Raw genomic sequence first — 18,497 nt, forward strand, 5'->3', positions numbered from 1 at the left:
TTTCATCCTCATGTTCTAAATACTTTCCTTGGCCCAATAATTTCACTTTAAATATCACCCCATCCTTTCTGCTCTCACAAACTTGGCTTTCAGAGAGCACTTTCACAAGTTCCTTGAAACATTTGTCCACTCAGTCCTCTCCTCCCTCTGGGTAGCTACAGGAGGGTGTACCTGTTTGATCTCCGCTCAGCCATGCAGCATCAGATTTCCACATTGGGATCTGTGAAGCCTTTCTTTCCCTCGTTCACCAGCACAGGTTTTTCCGTCCTTGTGTGCCAGACTAGAATCTGAACCAAGCCCACAGAAGTCATTAGCTGCATCTCTGCATTATGCTAACAAATATTCTTGCACATTAAACCCATAGTGCTATTTAACCACATACTCTAGAGTGTAATGGTGCATTCACAGCCTTAGGCAGATTTGCCTATGGCCAGTGCCATCTGAAATGCCCCATGTGCAAAAATTACCCATTTGACAGTATGCTGTCTCAGGCCATTAACCTGCTCCTTCCATCTATTTATCAGCCAACCTCCACTAAAGACTTACCATCCTTTGCACTGATTTTGGGCTGTTTCATCACTCTGGAATCAAAATTCTTGTATGTGTTTACAGAGACAAACACTCCACCATCCCAACTCAGTGTCATGGCTGCAGCTAGAGATGTAATTTCCAGCTCAGGTAGGTGCGTATGTGGTGATTTTGATTGAGCTAGCAGGCTAAAAACAGAAGTGTAGTCACCATGCAGAGCCTAATCCTGTCTCAAGATCCTAGGTGTGCATTTGGGCAGCTCACTAAAACTGCAGCCTGTGCCATGTGCACTCCCCCATTTTTATCATGGTCACTCAATCAAAGCTACTGCATGTATGTCTACCTGAGCTAGCAATTATTACACTCCAGCTATACCATAGGCATACCCTTGGTGGCTGCATATCAAGCCACTGCAACAGCATCATCCACTCCCTGTACAACAGACAGCTGGGCTGAAAATAGAAAGGCACCTTGTTGCTCTGTACACTCCTTGTAACTACTAGGTATAACAGGAAGGAAACATTGAGTCATCAGTTCAGACCACCATCTACATAAACTGAAGCCATCCCAGGCCTGATTCTCAGAAGGGATCAGTACCTTTGAAAAAGCAGAACTGGAGGGGCTCTGGCTTCCTTGTGGGAGCTTTTCTGTCAGCAACAGCTAGAGTCCACTATCCATTTATTCTTCTAAAGCATCCCCAAGAGACTGGGTGACTGTTGCTGTGGGATCTCTTCTCTGATGCTCACAGAGAGAGACAGCCCTCAGTGCCCGATGTCTGCTTTGTACATTTTGGGGTGCATGCGCTGAGGAACCCGGCTGAAAATCAAATCCTCTGGAAACGCTAGGGCCCAATGGGTTAAATTTCACACCGATCAGCCCCTCATGTTCTGCGCTGTTTATTAGGCCATCAAAATCACAGCTCGCCAACACACTTCAGCTATATTCCCTTGCAACCAGATGTGTGAATGGGAGCTCAGCCTGCTCTGGAAGTGAGTATGCTGCTGCATAAGCCCAGCCCACCCCTCCAGCTACGTAGGCAGTTCCTCTACTTCTGTTCACTGTCTTAGGCATTGGGCCATTACCTGCATTGGGGGGGGGGTTAAAGACCTATTAATCCAGTTTAATACTGTTTAGCCCTACTTGCCCTAGCCAGACAAAGCATATTAATCTGCTGCTGTTAAAGCCTCTAACCCAATTTGAGCCTATTCATAGTAGCCAGCTAAACAGTTCTGCACTGATCTCAGTGGTGGTGTACAATGTAGAACTGGATAAAATATAGTTAAGGGAACAATTTCAAAATTGTCAGTCTGACTGAATTTCTAAAAATGAAAATGATAGTTGTTGGGGCTTTCCTCTGAAAAAGTGGCAGGGGAAGGAAAAATCTTTAAATCAAAACTTTCACAAATGAGAAATGTATTCAAGAAATATTTTTAACTTGGGGAAATTGTCTCACAAAAGATTTCTAGCCGCTCTATTAAAATGCCTAAGCAGACAGAGCTGGAAGCTGGTTTACACTCTGTACCCACACTAAAGGTAACTACTTATCCCTCTGCTCCTAGCATCTGCATTATGGTAGCAGTTGGGTCCCTTCAGAACTACAGCTTCCCGCTTTTCTAACCTGGTTTGCATTGATATTTCTTACCTTGTAAGGGCTCCCCTCCTGTTGCTATGGCAATACACTCCATGTTTAATCCAAGCTTCTATGATCCATCTTTTGGACGCAAAGGTGCTGGCTTGCTTTTCCTTAGACCTGCAAGAGCATGGTATTGCTTCCCAAGGATGAACTCAGCATGTTCCTCTTGCCTGTGGTTAAATACTCAGCTCCCTGTCACTCATAGCCTTAACTCACAGTTAAGCCTGCAGGCTAAATTCAGTTCTGGTTTAAGCAGGCACAACACTTGCAGCAGAGGTGAATCTCTCTCTGCAACATTAATAGAGCTGTTTGCCTCCAACAGCTGGAAAGAACCCGGACTGGGCTGCTTTCCTCACCACTTTGTCAGAGAATGGAACCGTTTTGTAAAACTTTGCCTTTTTTTTATACCAGCCCTCTGCAATTGCAACTGCACAGAGCTTGGGGTCATTTCTATAGTACTTTTTCATCAAGGTAAATACTGAAGTTGAGCTCCCTATCTCTGATTGCAAGGGGCTTCTAAAAAAGGTTATTGGGCCACTAAAAATAATATACAGTGCTTTGTACAACTCTTACCTAAGTCTTTACACCATGCTCTTCAATGAGGTCACTGGAATTATCACCTAGTACAGAGCAACAATCAAATATAGAAACAGCTTTTCATTTCTCAGCCAACTGTCTGTAACTTTGAGGACAATGCATTTCCATTGCTATATACAAGGTTTGGATCATACATAAAAATACAACCGGTGTTGTTAGTTCTACAGGCCTTTTAAAGTCTGCCCTCATGTCTCAAAACTATTTTCACATTTGTATTACTACTGTGCTAGCAGCAACAGCAAAAAGACCTGTCTGTAACAGCCCTTGGCACAATGGGCACTTTGAACAGTACTTTACAAATCACAGGTGTCCTCCCTTTAATATCTCTAATGGGATTCACTCATGATAACTTGCAGCTATATCTCCTGTTACACATGGCTGCAGCATTTAAACCCAGGCAGTAACTGAGTTTAAGAATCAGAGGACACTGGGAAAGAAAAGACTTAGTTGATAACCCTCTTACCCTGCTACTGCAGGATTCTTCTCATTAGAGAGTCACTTTTTGTAGCAAGGAATTACAAATAGAGTATATTCCACTAGCAAATTCAATCGCTGGAGCACAGTGCAGTTTAAGGGAAAACAATCATGGACCCAGTTCTCCTATCTTTCACCTTGTGTTGCACATATCACCAATGCAAGTATAAGATTGTATGGCTGCTGTGAACACATGGAGAATTCTAGTTGGTGGCAGTTTCTACCGTCTCTACACAGGTGTAGTGACAACCCCAAGTGAAAGGCAGGGGAATATTAGGCCCATTTCCTAAGTGACCCCCCTTCATTTACATTCATGTGTATTCCAAAGCAGACACTCAGCTTGTGGCTAGAATCTTTATGATGTTGCATGGGATGTTTTGCAAGTGGCTCAGGGCGAGGCTGGTATCCTGGACTGCCCACCTGAAGAAGCAGTTGTCTGCTTCTTGGGTTGTCTTTAGAGCTAAACTAACCCTTCCTCCTCCCCCCAAATCAGATTTACACAGCTGTTTAATTAGATTTTAAAGCATGCTCCCTCTGCAAACATCCAAAGCCATCACATTTTGCTCTCTAAAAGCAAGTTTCCAGCTTGTGCTTACAAGCTGGCAGCTTTTAAGCTTGCACACACAAGTAGCTGCATTGAAAGGGGGATAGCTTAGTGGATGGGATGTTGCTTGACATAGCAGAGGGATTCCCCAAAACCTGACCAGAGGCAAATGAACCAGGCAAAGCTCAGACAATATCTACTATAGCTATGACTATGACCATGCCCATAGTTACTTGGACATCAAGATTTATGCCCTTCCCCATCCAGTAAGGCTCAGAGAAGCCCTAATGTGAGCAAGGGTTGAAGCTTCAAACAAAGCATGTGTGGCCCAGAAAAGAAAAAGGGTTAAAATAAGGCTTTGTCTACGCTAGGGAGTTAATAGTGGCCCAGCCGCTGGTGTCACTGCACTAGCACAAACCCCCTAGTGCAGTTAAGCAAAGGCACTAGTTGCACCAGAGTTTTGCCCTGCTCGTAACTGAGATAAGCTGCCCTGGTGCTGGTGACAGCAATTTAACCCTATGTGAACTCGGAGACTGCACTGGTGCTGATGGCTGAAATCTGAACATGTCCCCCATTCAAAGCCTAAATTCCTCTAAATTCTGCTTATCTGCAACCACTGCCTTGGAGTCACAGCCTCAGGGGCTTCCTCAGGCCTTTTCCTCCTGATTATTAAGTCAGGCTCAGCCAGTCTGGCACCAGAAGCAAGACCTTGCGTGACCACTGGCACCTAGAGTATCAAATAGCCCCTGCCCTAGGAACATTTGCAATCAATCCAAATAAGTGCAGCCCTGTAAGACTGGCATCCCAAACACTGGGGAATAACTCAAGCAGAAGGAGGGTAAACCTGCCCTAGCAGATACTTGCTCAGCTCACAGAGAGAGAGAACAAATACAAATGGAGATTGCCAATCTGATCTCCTCCTTCATCTGCACTGCATTCAGCGCACACACTTTATCACAGGAAATCTGACAAGGAAGGAAATTATTCCCCAGGAGCACCTCTCGCCTCCTACTTTCATCAGTGGAATCATGCTGGATTCGCTCTGTCCTAGTGCCAGTTTGAGCTACATCAGATCTGTGACCAAAAAAAAAAAAAAAAAGGAGCCAGTTCATTTCTGCATCTTGGAAAATACATGGCAAGAACCAGAGTTCACACAGATTCTCCATCTTACCTAGGGAAGGGATTTATCTCTCTTCGTAGAGCTAGCGCAAATCCTGCAATAGCTGCAGTGTTGTTCTTCCACAGATGCTCGTGAGGAAGCGCCACTCTTCCCCATCAACCCCATCCTTAGCCTGTAGGCTTGGCGGTAGCTGGTCGCACTTACTGTGGCATCTAATTCCAGCTCTCTGTCCAGAAACTCTCAGCCTCTCCCTAATCCCCTCAGAAGCACCAGCAGCAAAACATCCCTGTCCAACACTAGGCAGCAGGCTGGCTTCCTTCTCCCGCATCACCCAAACACAGTTTCAAACACACAGATTTAGCCTGAGGTTGGAGCCCAGTGCATAGTGCAGCCGAGAGACAGGAGAAAGGGCAGAATGTGGGCCTTTAATTAAAGTGTGACTGATAAATTGCTACCCAAACCATTCAAAACAAAAGTCTGCCTCTCCCAGAGAAGCATATCTCCCCCCATCTCCATGGAAAAAGCTCTCTTTTCATTTTTTTCCTCTCAGCATTTGCAGCTCCTGGCAGGAATTTCAGGGCTGGCTGCCTCCTTTTGTCTAGAAATTCCTGCAGTGCGCACAGTTAAGATCATCATCTTTTCATTCCCACTCTTTCAGGCAGGTATTAAACCAAGGAGGGCAACACAGGACTTTATTTATTGACCAGTAAATAAGCTTTTTGCAGGCGCTTCAGTTTGTGTGTTTGAGTTGAGAGAGTTAAAAATGAATACCAGCGCAGCACACGGGACATCTAAGGAGGCATCAGGTAAAGGGCTGTCTACCTGTGTGCCTGTCTAGCCCCCATTAACCGTCATATCTGAGAGATTCACAATCCTTAGTGTATTAATCCTCAACACCTCTGTGAAGCTGAGAAAAGTACCATTTTACATATGGGAAACTGAGGCGCACACACACACACTAAGGCCACGATCCTCAAAGGCCTTTAGGTGCCCAACTGCCACTGATTTTATCCCCTTCACTTTCCAAGGTCAGACAGGAAGTCTGTGGTAGAGCAGGCAATGGGAGCCCAGATCTCTGGTGTCACAGGCTGGTGCCCTAACCCCTGAACCATCATTCCTCTCAGGGCTGGATTCTGAACAAGCCTACACCCACTAGCGGTGATGATGAGAGTCTCAGCACAGCTTAAAATACTCTCCTTCCACCCACCCCCGCAAGAGGTCACTGCAGAGCCGTTCCCATTAACAAGTAAAGTTTCCAAGCATGCATTGCCCCTTCTTAGCTACCCTAAACCCTGCTATCATCACTCTCCAGGCATACAAACTGCTCAGCTCCCTTGTTTAGAAGGGGAGGCATCTCTGCTGTCGTGCCCTCACTTGTTGTGTAGAATTCTCTGAGCTCTGCCTCTGTTGAATTTGGTCTTTGTCTACCTCACGCTGGGCAGATGAGTTATGTGATAATTGCTGGAGGGAGGCTGGTGGCAGCTGGAAACAGAGACGCAAAGCAGGACACCCGAAGTGCTGAGAGTTGGTCAGGATCACAGTGTGTCCGGCTCAAAACTGAGTCCCTGTGATATCTCCACTGCCATGTCACAGAGAAAACAGCCAGCTCCTAATCTCAACCAGCGCCTCCTGCTGCCACCTCTTCAGTTCCTGATCCATAGCACAGAAGTTGCCTCCTGTCTGACTCAAGGAACAAAATCTCCCCCTTGTCTGGAAACAAAGTCCTGACAGCACATCCCACCGCAGCTGGCCTTGCTCTCGCCCCAGCTTTCCAGCACGATGCCTTACTCTGACAGCTACCTTCACATCAAAAGCTGCTCTTCTGTGTGTATTTCTAGAGGCAACATAGCCATTGCTGCGCCAGCTTTAGGCTCTAAGCATTTGCAAGGAAGCTTTTGCCCGACATTGGATCCCCTTGCCTGCTACATCCTGTCCATTTACCCTTCTAAGAGGGAATCAATCTAGAGTGTTTACACAACATGCCTCCTCCCCCCATTCACCCCAGCATTAGATCTCACTTCTGACCTCCCTCCGCTCTTAGGACACATTGTCATTGTCACGTTCTTGTTAGGCAGAGCAGCACACATTCAGTGCTGCCCAGAGCAGCAGAGAGGGTGAGCAGAGCAGATGGACTGTCTGATGGAAACGTCCCAGTCAACTCTATTTGCTTCATGCCTCTTCAGCTCTGCCCTGGATCCCATCTCTGCCACCACACCCCACATGGATGCCAGTTTGCTTCCCAGCACAATGCAGGACATTATTCTTTTCTTCCTCGCCCCTCTAAAATCCATGCTTTCCTGTAACGCCTTTTGAGAAGCGGGAGCATAGCTGCAAATTCACTTTGGTGTTCACTACTATACATGAAAATGAAACTGCAAGGCAGCACATTTCATATAGGAAATGCTCTTCCACACAATGCATAATTCATCTGTAGAACTTATTGTCACAGGACATTATTGAAACCAAAAAAGTATTAGACATTCATGTAAACAGTAAGGATGTCATGTAGAGTAACCATAACTAGCAGAGATATTTATAGAGGGGATAAACCCTCATACTCCAGGGCAGAAGCAAGCCACTAAGGGCCTGGGGTTAAGATGAAACTTCCCCACTATGTATTTTACTTCATAACCCATGGGGGGGGGGAGGGGGAAGGAAGCGGGTTGTGTCTTTCCTTGAAGCATCTGGTACCAGCAGCTGCATGAGACAGGATACTGGACTGGATGAGCATTGGGCTAACCCTGAGGGATGGGAGATGGGATACTGGCCTGGTTAGACAACAGATCTAATCCCATATGGCAGTTCCTATGCTCCCTTTTCAAGTTTCTGCATTTCCTTGCAATTGTGATTAGTGATAGATGCAGGAGAGTGGGTCCATGTACCAGAAAGAGTCCATACCTTAGTGCAATTGGCAGCTTTCGGCTCAAGGTCATTCAAGGTCACTAGTTCCCGGAGAAGGCTGCTCTCTTGGTAGCCACCCTTCACTCCTCGCAGTTTGAAGTAAGCCTGAGATCGCTGGAGTATCAGCCTGAGGTTCACAGCAAAGCCCGCCATGTCGATGGCAAACGGGCGGTGGGGGTCAAAAACAGTCTTCCAGCCATACACCTTCCCCGCTGCATTCACCTTGGGTGACTCGTAGCGCAAGCCGCCCACGAAGGCCACCGGCCATACCGACACCTTCCTGGTGGTGCGCATCTGGGGGCAAGGAGAGAGAAGGGCACAGTGAGTGGGTGGGGTGGGGTGGGAGGGGAGAGGACACCCGCTCTGACAGTTGCTAACACACACACAGTGTTCAGTCCAAACTACTTAAACCACACATGCCACATGCAGGGACTCCGGACAGTCCCCAGCAAGACCTCTGCGTTCACTGCAGCACCAGACCTGGATGTTCTGAAGCAGGTAAAGGCCAGTGGACACAGAGAAGCAAGGCACTATAAATGAAAGCCAGGAAGGCTGGGTTCTGTTCCCAGCTTCACTTCAGGCTCCCTTTGTGACCTTGGCCATGTACTTTGACCTCTGTATTCCTCCATTTGCCCAACTGTACGAGGGGATAAGCCCTGCATTGCAGGGTGGCTAGCAAAGTGCTTTGGAGAGTCTCAGGTAAAGATGCTAGCAAATATGCATATGCGCAGTTATACTAATTACTCCTGCTGAGACCTCATTGTGGCAAAGGCTTCATAAAGAGTTACAGCCAAAGTTTTAAAATCTGCTTTTCATCCACAGGTCTCAAGTGCTTCACACACAAAGATGGGTCAGCATCATCATCCCCATTTACAGATGGGAAAACTGAGGCACTGGGGGGCAGAGCTTGTGCAGTGTCACATGGTGTGTTAGCAACAGAGCTAGGAAGACAAGATTCCTGGAAACTAAACTATAGAGGAGAATTAGCTTCAAGTGATATTCAGGGTAGCCTCCATTTTGTGAGTCACCATTGATGGGAAATAGAACAACATTTGGAATGAAGTACTACGAACGTGGTTCTCAAATGAGGGGCAGTTTAGAAGCCTGGCTGCCTAGTAAACTCCAAACAAATAGAATGAGGTATTGCAGCAATTTATCCCTTGTCTTGTCTCCGCTCTGCTGGCAGGAGCATGCTTCCTCTGCTGCATCTTCTGCTTTTCATCCAGACCCTCTGACTGGGGATTTCCCAGTGCTAATCTCATGAATGCTAATTACAGTGAGAGAGACCTGAAGAGTTGAAGGCACTTGCCCTTTTGCATTGCACACATGCTAATGGCAGCCCTTATCCACAGGAACTAGTCCCCTATGTTTATTGTGCAGCCCCTTTCACTGGCTGCTTGGTGCCTCTTAATGCAGGTAGGTTTCAGGGGGAGGAGGGGAGGGTTGTCAACCCTCGAGGATTGTTCTGGAGTCTCCAGGAATTGAAGATTAATCTTTAATAAAAGATTACATCATGTGATGACACCTCCAGGAATACATCCAATCAAAATTGACAACCTTAGAGAAGAGGAATCCAGAGACAACATCATGTCAGTTAACAAAGGCACCCTCATGCCTTCTTAATAGGTAGTGTTCATTTCACGGTAGTGCTTGGTGCTGTAGCTAGAACCTGCCACAGAGAAGGATGTAATGAGGCAGCTGGATTGAAACAGCATTCAGCCTGGTCTGCCTGCAGTCTTATGTACAAACCTCATTTACTGGGTTCTTTGCTACAGGATTTAGGTCTGTGCTAAATGGCCAAGACGACAGCCTGCCCCCTTGACCTCAATACACCAGTCTGTGCAAATGAATGCAAGCTAAAACAGAAGTCCTTACGAAACAGGTCGGGGGGGGGGGGGAATAGGTGCCCCTATACCATGGTGATGGGTGCAGTATATGTACCTCTAAAGAGAGGCTGAACAAGGGACCCTCTGGCATGGCAACTAGTGAATGAGGAGGAAGGGGATCATCATGTCTTGTACCACAAGAGCTTCCAGGAGCGCAAGGCAACAAATCATCTCAGATCAGTGACTACATGACTACAAGTGTCTTCCAAGGAGGCGGGGGGAAGGGGATAGGTTCATAGGGGGTGTAGAACTAGCAGTGAAGGAGTGAAACTAAAAAAAAAACACTTCTGCTCAGGTTTCCAAAGCCCTTTGCAAATGTTAAGCAGGCCTCATGTCATGGTGGTAAAGGTGGTGTTACAATACCCATTTAATAGTGGAGGAGACAGGCATAAAGGAAGGAAAGAGAGTCTTGTGAGGAAAGCACTGATTTGAGACTCGAAATGCAGGTTCAATTCTTTCTTGTGCCACAGTCTCCCTGTGTGACTATTGGCAAGTCTCTTCATCTGTGCCTCAGTTTCCCTATATATACACATAATAGGGATAATGACCCTTCCCTCTACCCCCATGAGGATAATTTTGTTAATGTACGAGACGTGTACATGGATTGCAGTGATGGGGAACATATAAGCACCTGCACAGATAGCAATGACTTGCTTTCTTCCAGAGGGTCTGTGACATAGATAAAACTAAATGCCAGGAGTCCTGGCTCGCAGCTCTAAACACTTGAGACACCATCTCCCAAATGACATTTAAAACAATAGTGAATTTAAGAACCTCCAAGGAACGTGGTGGGAGCCTCATTGCCTGGGATATTAAAACTAGACTGAAACATAATGCAGGGAAGTCCTCACTGTTTAGAAGGATGGAGGCATGATCTTTCCTGCCCTTAAAGTCTCTGGTTCCCTGTGAAGTTATTCCTGTGCCCTTGTCAATGTGGTGATGGCACCTAAAGGATCTGTCTTTTCTGGGGCTGATGAAAAGCTGCATTGTTGGGAACATAATCCTGCCTCTCCAAAAGGGCACTGACTGTCTCATGGGGACACTAAACCCCGAGCTGTAGGCCAGATGCAAGGCAGAGACAGGAAGCCTGTTCTGAACTAACATACACAACCTCCAAACAAATAGAATCCTTCTCTCTGGAACATGTCTGTGCTGGAGCAGGGACCGTCAAATACACTCCATGCAGACTTCATACTAAGCTCCCTATCTTCAGCCATCATCACCCACCCCAGACTCTCAGAAATGCAGGGCTCCAAGGGACCTCGAGAAGTCAAGTCCAGCTCCCCACACTGAGGCAGGACCAAGTAAACCTAGACCACCCCGACAGGTGTTTGGCCAACCTGTTCTTGGCAGAAACCTCCAATGACAGGGATTCCACAACCTCCCTTGGAAACCTATTCCAGCCCTTAACAACTGGTATAGTTAGCAAGTTTTTCCCAATAGCTAACCTAAATCTCCCTGGCTGCAAAATAACCCCATTACTTCATCTTACTTTTAGTGGACATGAAGATCAGCAATCGCTGTCCTCTTTCTAACAGCCCTTAACGTATTGGAAGACTTGTGTCCCCCCTTCAGTCTTCTTTGCTCAAGACTAAACTTGCCTAGGTGTTTTTTTTTTGTTTTTTGTTTGTTTTTTTTTTAAACCTTTCCTCACAGGTCAGGTTTTCTAAACCTTTTATCATTCTTGTTGCTCTCCTCTGGACTCTCACGACCCTTCACTTCAAAGAAAGAAGCATCATTGTTGGGTGGTATAATACACTGTGAATAGAGCCTTTTGAGGTTCAGTTCAGCAGCACCTCTTGAAAAAGAGAGTGATGCCTCCCAGTTGAGATTAGGTTAGCACATCTACAGGCAAGGCCCAGAGGGAGGTGCACTACAGATCAGGCCAAGTTTGATGCTCATCTTTTGTAACATCTAGATGAGCATGATTGCACATGTACATAGACAAATGTGCAGAACAGACATGATGGGAAGAGAAATTATTAAAGGAATCAGCTAAATTCAGTCTCCTCTCAAAGCCACTTCTGTAAGGAAACAGTGGAAGACATCAAGGATGAGATTTTAGCCATCTCCCTGAGCTGAGTCAGAAAAACCTGGGAGCCCGTTTGTCTCTGGATGCTGCAAATCAGCAGCCCCAGAGGCGAGCCCTGCTTGCATGTTTACAGCCTAGGTTTAGTCAACTCAGTGGCAGAATCTGAAGGGTTACGCTCTTCAGAACAAACAAGCATTGACAAACGCCTGCTTTCCATGCATGTGCGGCAGCCTGGAGAGACAATCGCACAGTGCGTCTCTGAACAAGATGTCCTGCAAGGGCAACCATTGTACTGCCTGACTTTGTTCAGAGAACGTTGAAAGGGCTCTATTTACCCAGAGGGAGGCCACAGATCTATGCAGAGCATGCTCTTGCCAGAGACAGAATTTAAGTAATAAAGACACTGAGGTGGGGGCAAGCAAACAGTGAGGAAACAAGGGAAGGCCCAATGATGCCCGAAGTAGGATGGTACAAGCCAAATGGAGTGTGACCTGGGGAAGATGCCCTAGGTACAGGGTCAGGGTGAAATTCCCTCGTAAGGCATATGGAAGCACAAAGCCATTTAAGTCCTATTACAAGGACTTTGGTGGGATGTAAGTGGCAGTTGTGCTGGTGCTCTGCACAGGGGGGAACTTCACCCCCACTGACCAAGAGAGCATGCTGCAGCCCAACAAGTGAAAGCATCTTCCAATACATGCCAACTGGGTGAGGTGCAAGGACTCCTACACAGCTGTCTAGGAAAGGATATTTATAGGCTGGTTGCAGGCAGTGAAAGCTGTTTCCAAACTGAATGAGAATGTAGAGACCATTCAAACTAGACCTGAGTCATGCAACTCCCAGTTATTTGAAACCTGCTTCAACAGATCTCGTGTCCCAGTCCTGGACTGGAACCACAAGCCCATCCTCCAGCCCTTACTCATGAGAATAGTCCCATTGGCTTCAGCTCAACTACTCGCATGAGTAAAGGTTGCAGGGTCAAGCCCTAGGTGCATTCTTGGAACTCCTTTCTTCTGCCATAGTTTAAGATGTCACCATCATCTCTTGAGCCTATCGCCTTGGATCACACTGCAGTAAACCCATTGCTCCTTATTCCTTTGCTGAACCTATTCATTCCACAGCTGCCCTTAACTTGCATAGCTACCTTCCCGCCCTGTGAGCCATCTCTAACACAGTCACTGTTTTAAGGACATTAGAGGGCATATTATAGCCATCCAGACCCGTCTCTCACATGCACACTCACCTATGCTTAGGCTGAGAGAGACCAGTGAAGATTTCACAGTGGATGCATTTCCAGACAGCACTAATCAAGTGAGAAGCAACCATAACTCATACTTCTACAGCTTTGCAAAGTGGAGAAAGAGAGGACTGGAGGAGCCAACCAGATGGCTCTACCCTGAACAGCCTAGATGATGCCAGCGAGCCTTCCATTTAAGACAATTAAGGGCCTGATCCTGCTACAGGATCAATGTCCCCATGTGGCGCTGCCCTCCATTCCCACAGAAATCAATGAAGCAGACCATCTAAAGGGGAATAGCCAGGATCTGATGGGAGCAGGCAGTTCATAGAGGGGGCAGCATAGACCTGGGGCTGATTGGAAGGAAGTGGTAACTGAGGGTCACAATTGGAGCTGGGCATTTTTTTTTTAAACTAAAACATCTTATCGTGGCAAAAAATGCAGATTCCACAACAACTAAACGTTTCATGGATTCATGTCTGTTTCACTGAATTCGTTTCAAACCCACCTCCCAAGAATATTTAATATAAAATAGAAAATGTAAAAATGCAGTGTTTCTAAATGAAACATTTTGATTGAAAATGATTGTTTTCAAATCTCCTTGAATTTTTTTTAAATGTTAAAAAATGCTTGAAATCTGGATCAGTTTTTTCCCCCAACTTTTTGATTCACAACATTTTTTTAAAAAATTCAGTTTGCTCCAAAGTGAATTTTTGGTTTTGATTTTTCGGTACCACCAGCAAACCGATCAGTTATTCGCCCAGCTCTGGTCACCAGATCCCCCCGAATGGCAGGACCCTCACAAACACTTATTAAATGAATCCAAGATGATGGGCTCTGCAACTGGCACAAAGAGCAATGCCCGGTGCCCCCTCCCCCATTCATAGACCCTCACCCTAAATGTGGGGTCTGCACTACTTTTCCCATGGTCCCTTTGACATTAGCAAATGTGCCCCATTTTCACTGCCTGGTGCCTAGGCACCAGAGCATGTTGAGAGGTGGTTTAAGTGACATTGCTTTAGGGGTGTATTTTACTTAAACTAAGTGGCGATGACAAACCCTGGGCTCGGGAGAGCACGTAAACGTGTTACCTGCTGGCTGGAGCAGGTCACTGACACCAAGTGCCTTGTTACTCTGTGTTGCAAGCAGTAACGTTGTTATGAATGCTCCTGTGCTTGGCCTCTGGGGACCTGTGCAGAGACCTGCAAGCTCAGGCAGCGGGGATGGAGGAGAGCGTAACCCAGCCGAGCAGGCCCTGCTTACATCTTACCTCCTCGAAGAGCTCCAGGCTGTAGGTGTTATCGTCGTCAGCGAAGTACACAATCCCAGGTTGGCTGCTGTTTTTGTTAAAGGTCTCTCTCAGCCACCGCAGGGCCAGGTTCCTCTGCATGGTCCCACGGGGGATCCGGGGGTCCCTCATGTCTCCCCGCAGCTTGTAGTTGCGGGGCGTCTCCACATTGAGGTGGGTGTAGTTCAGCCCCGTGTCCCGCAGCAGCCGGGTGACGAGAGAGGTGCGCCGCTGAGAGTCCTCCACCAGGATCCAGTGCAGGTTGGGCACATGCAAGAGGGTGTTGGCCAGGCGCGTCAGTTCCGCCTTTTGCACCGGCCGACTGTAGGTGGGGGTGATGACGTGGATGGTAGGCAGGGTGTCCGACCATGGGGGTGGGCGGGTGTAAACGTACTCTGTCCTCACCACCTCCACAATGTCACGGTCTGACAGGCAGTACTCCTTGGAGTCCGAGCCTTGGGCCAGATCACGCCTGGAGTCGCCACCCTCATCTGCACAAGGGCATGAGAAAAAGAGAACACACACAGTCAGTCCTCTAACAGTTTCCTCTACACCACTCCCTCGGCAAAGCCAGCAGGCAGCTTGCTAGCAGGGGAGGTCACCCTCTTGGTCTGAGAGCAAAGGAGACAAGCTGGAAAACAGAGGCCTTTTGCAAGAAACAAAGAACCCACAAGACAGAGATGGCAGCTGGTGAACTAGCCCCACAGGCAAAGTTCTGACAGCTCCAGGCTAGCAGGAGGGAACTGCTCAGAACAGCAAGTTTTGAAGTCCCAAAAAAACAATTGAGTGCGACATACGGGTGTAGAACAACAGACACTCTGACACTAATACAGCACCTTCCAACCCCAAAGGATTCCAAAGTACTTTGTATTCCATGCCCCATGGAGCGGCACCTGCCACCGGGGCAGGACTCTGCAGCTGTGCACAAATGCATAGCAACAGCTCAGGACAGCAAGTGAAGAATAACCAGTGGGAGACCCAGAGACAATATGGGTCAGCACAATGGAATTGACTTACACTGGGATTTGGCCAGGGTAACATTGTATCCCATTTAGGAGGTGCCCCTTAAATCCAGGCACTGAGCTGATATCTTGAAATATGTCACCTAGTCACACCACAAGTGTTCACACAGCTCTGACTAACCTTCCAGGTGGGGCCTAGGGTCTTTTGAGGCAGTCTTTTATTTGGCTGTTCCAAAGTCCTGGTCAGGAATCTTGGAGGGATATATGCAGGATATTACAGATACAAACACCACCACCACAACTCTTGCAACGAGTACAAACAACCAGGACTTCAGAATCCCCTACCAAGAATTTCACGCTATATTGGCTAAGATGAGATAAACCTTCACATGTAGGCTGCTGATTTCGATTTGTACTTTTTTATAAATTTTGACAGATAGTACCAATGCTTATTTTTAACTTTTTTTCTGCTTTTCACGTATTTAAATTTTCATAGTTGCAGGGATCAGAATAATTATTTAACGACACTAGATGTTGAGATTCAAAACAGAAAAGCTTTAACACTGTTAAAGCACATATTGTTGGCATTACATCATAATACACAAAGTAAAGATCCTTAAACTGTAACAATTTCTCAAGCAGCATTTAATACTTTGCCTATCTGTACGTTTTGATTATTATGGATGGAAACATTTTGTCTGCTTCTGTGCGCACAACAAAACTGACATTTACCAATAAAAATGAAATCCTTCCAAGCCTACTCATGTTTGCCATTTCCAGAGCACTGCAGCCCTGTCATGAGTACCATTAAGAGCATAATCTATAATTACACTAGGGATGATCAAACTTAATGAGAGTTATCAACACTTATGATCCAGGATATAAGCCAACCATTGTCTGCAGGGCATGTGATAATAGTGTAATATGGGCTTTTGACACTTCCCAACATTGGGAAATACCAGAGGACAAAAGGATACAGGAGTAGATGGACCATAAGCCTGACCCACTAGAACAATTCCTACATTCTTGGTATACCCTTCTATGTTATTCTCCATCACCCATCAACCTGGATGTTGGGGGTAAACACCACAAGTGACTTAAGACCCAATATGTCAAGTAGCTGATCATCCCCAGCTCCACTGAAAACAGATGGACAGTTCAGCACCTGCCAGGATCAAGCCCTTTCTAAGATAAATTGCCTCCACTGTGCACAGCCTAGCAGTCTAGAAATCTGAAACACGGGAAGCAATTCACACCCTGAATAAACTGTGAACTGTATTTGATAGCACAGAGGCAGAACATAATTAGACAAAGTGGAACTTGGCCAGGACACACGGGCTCATTAGTCATCACCTGCGGGTCAAGACCTTAGCTTTAAATCCTCTGGCACTTCCACTCCTCACATGCCATGCTGGCCAATACTAATTTGCTCTTCTCATCTCTGGCACCTCCCACTCAAGTCTCTCAAAGCTACTTTACAAATATGAATGGATTTATCCTGACACACCCTTCTCAGGCACGCCAATGTCTTCATCCCCATTGTACAGATGAGGAAACTGAGGTACAGAGCATGGAAGCATTTTGCCCAGGGTGTGCCAGTGAGTCAGAAGTTGGGCTGGGAAACAGGACTCATTCCCACTTTTGTGTCATACCCTCAAGGCCACCCTTCTGCCTTGCAGGTCACTGTTCATTTATAGAAGTGTCTCCTACCTTCCAGGGCACTGAGCTGAGCCTGGAGAGGTGAGAAGACGGAACTCCGTTTTCCTTTAATAGCATCAACACAATCGCCTTTCAATTCTAGTATGCTCCTCTTTGTTGCACTGCACTCCTCCAGGCTCATGGGGAGAGCTCTCACCCACTTGAACCTCTCGGGGTGAGGGGGACCTCTCGGGATGGGGGCAGAACTATAACTTCTCTCAGAGCTGTCCTGAGCCAGTTCTGTGACAGAGTAATACAGAGGAGCCCTTCTCCTACAGTTCATTTAGGGGAGGAGGTGAAGCCACTCAAAAGGTCTTGGAGCTGCTGCCAGATTTAAATAGCACATCAGACTACAGGTAGAGAGTAAGGCAAAGCCACACCAAATTGAGAGTGGAGAAGGGGACCTGGTGGACAGCGAGAGGTAAGGGGAAGAGAGTGTAGAACATTGGCAAGAGATGGGGAAACAGAGCTTAGCTTCCTCCCTACAGATACACCGGTGCTCCTCTCCAAGATGGAACCCAGGAGACAGTGGGGCCCAAGGAAAAGGCAGAGAGGGGATACTGGCAAATGCGCTGGGCGAGGCGGCGTCTTCCCGACGCTGCTTGTGCTCCTTGGACATTGGTGCCACTCTGAAAACAGAGCAAAAATTCACCGCCTCAGAACCATCCACCCACATCTGATCTCAGTTACTCCAGACCAGAATTCCACTCTCTGGCTTGGGTGCTAGGTAATTTAGAGGCTGCCTCTCTCCTGAAGTTCTAATCCAGATGGGGAGACAAGCAGGAAGTCCTGAGCTCCCTCTCCCCAGGCCTATACATCTCAGCCAAAGGCCCTCGACTCTGGAATGCACTACCCAGCCTCCCCCTTCAAGTCTACTGCTCTTTACCCAGATTCTTTGGAGAGCCTGGGGGATATTTTCTGTTGCATTTATCAGCCTTGCTTCGGCTACTGTCTTTATTGTAAAATGTGTCATTAGCTTCTACAGGATGAACTTCTGCAGGGACCATCAGAAGGGATTTCCTCTTTCCCCTCTCGAACAGGAGACACAGTGATGAGTAGGAAACACAGCCATTGGGCATGGGTCCACATCTTCTTTTAAGGCTCTGTCTTACAGACTGTATATTTATGACCACAGGAGCTATCAAGTCCCCAACAGTAAACTGCCCAGCTTCCAAGCCACAGGATCTGATGCTTAGCAAGAACCCCCCAAGCTCTGGGCTTCCCCTGTAACAGAGCAGGGGAGGCTGCTGTCTGAGCATGGGCCACAGGTGGAGATGAGCATGGTTGTCATGACAGGGATGGAATGAGACATGGGGATGTGGCATGGGCTGGTCAGTGTCTCTCACCCTTGTGCACTGCAAGCAGCGGAGCAATGGTGCTCTGGTGCCAGACGGTGATTAACAGCGTCCAGGGCAGAACTATCAGCACGATAGCCAGGATGTCTCTTCTCTTCGGCATCTCCAAGACTGACTGGACCCACAGCTCCTCATTACCTGACAGCGAAAACCCCAGAGACAGAACAGCAGAGCACATGGAGAACAGAAATAAACAGGCAAGAAGGAACAAGGACAGAGAGAGAGCAGCAAAGGCGACAGGGCTT

General features: G+C 47.1%; 1 protein-coding gene across 7 annotated transcripts in view; it reads right to left on the minus strand.

Moving 5' to 3' along the window:
- B3GAT1 (beta-1,3-glucuronyltransferase 1) overlaps positions 1 to 18,497 on the minus strand; it is an 83,201-nt gene that overhangs the window by 1,892 nt on the left and 62,812 nt on the right. For 4 of the 7 annotated variants that reach the window (XM_038381037.2, XM_038381041.2, XM_038381035.2 and 1 more), the window contains 3 exons: positions 18,244 to 18,390; positions 14,220 to 14,728; positions 4,869 to 8,091 (listed from right to left, as the gene is read on the minus strand). In XM_038381037.2, the coding sequence (XP_038236965.1) occupies positions 7,702 to 8,091; positions 14,220 to 14,728; positions 18,244 to 18,390 (1,046 nt within the window). In that variant the 3' untranslated portion in view covers positions 4,869 to 7,701. Of the gene's footprint in view, positions 1 to 171; positions 288 to 4,868; positions 8,092 to 14,219; positions 14,729 to 18,243; positions 18,391 to 18,497 lie in introns of those variants that run through there. The other 3 variants (XM_043500826.1, XM_038381040.2, XM_043500827.1) reach the window with 3 other exon arrangements.

This window comes from Dermochelys coriacea, chromosome 22 (genome assembly GCF_009764565.3).
Source record: "Dermochelys coriacea isolate rDerCor1 chromosome 22, rDerCor1.pri.v4, whole genome shotgun sequence".
Taxonomy (NCBI): domain Eukaryota; kingdom Metazoa; phylum Chordata; order Testudines; family Dermochelyidae; genus Dermochelys; species Dermochelys coriacea.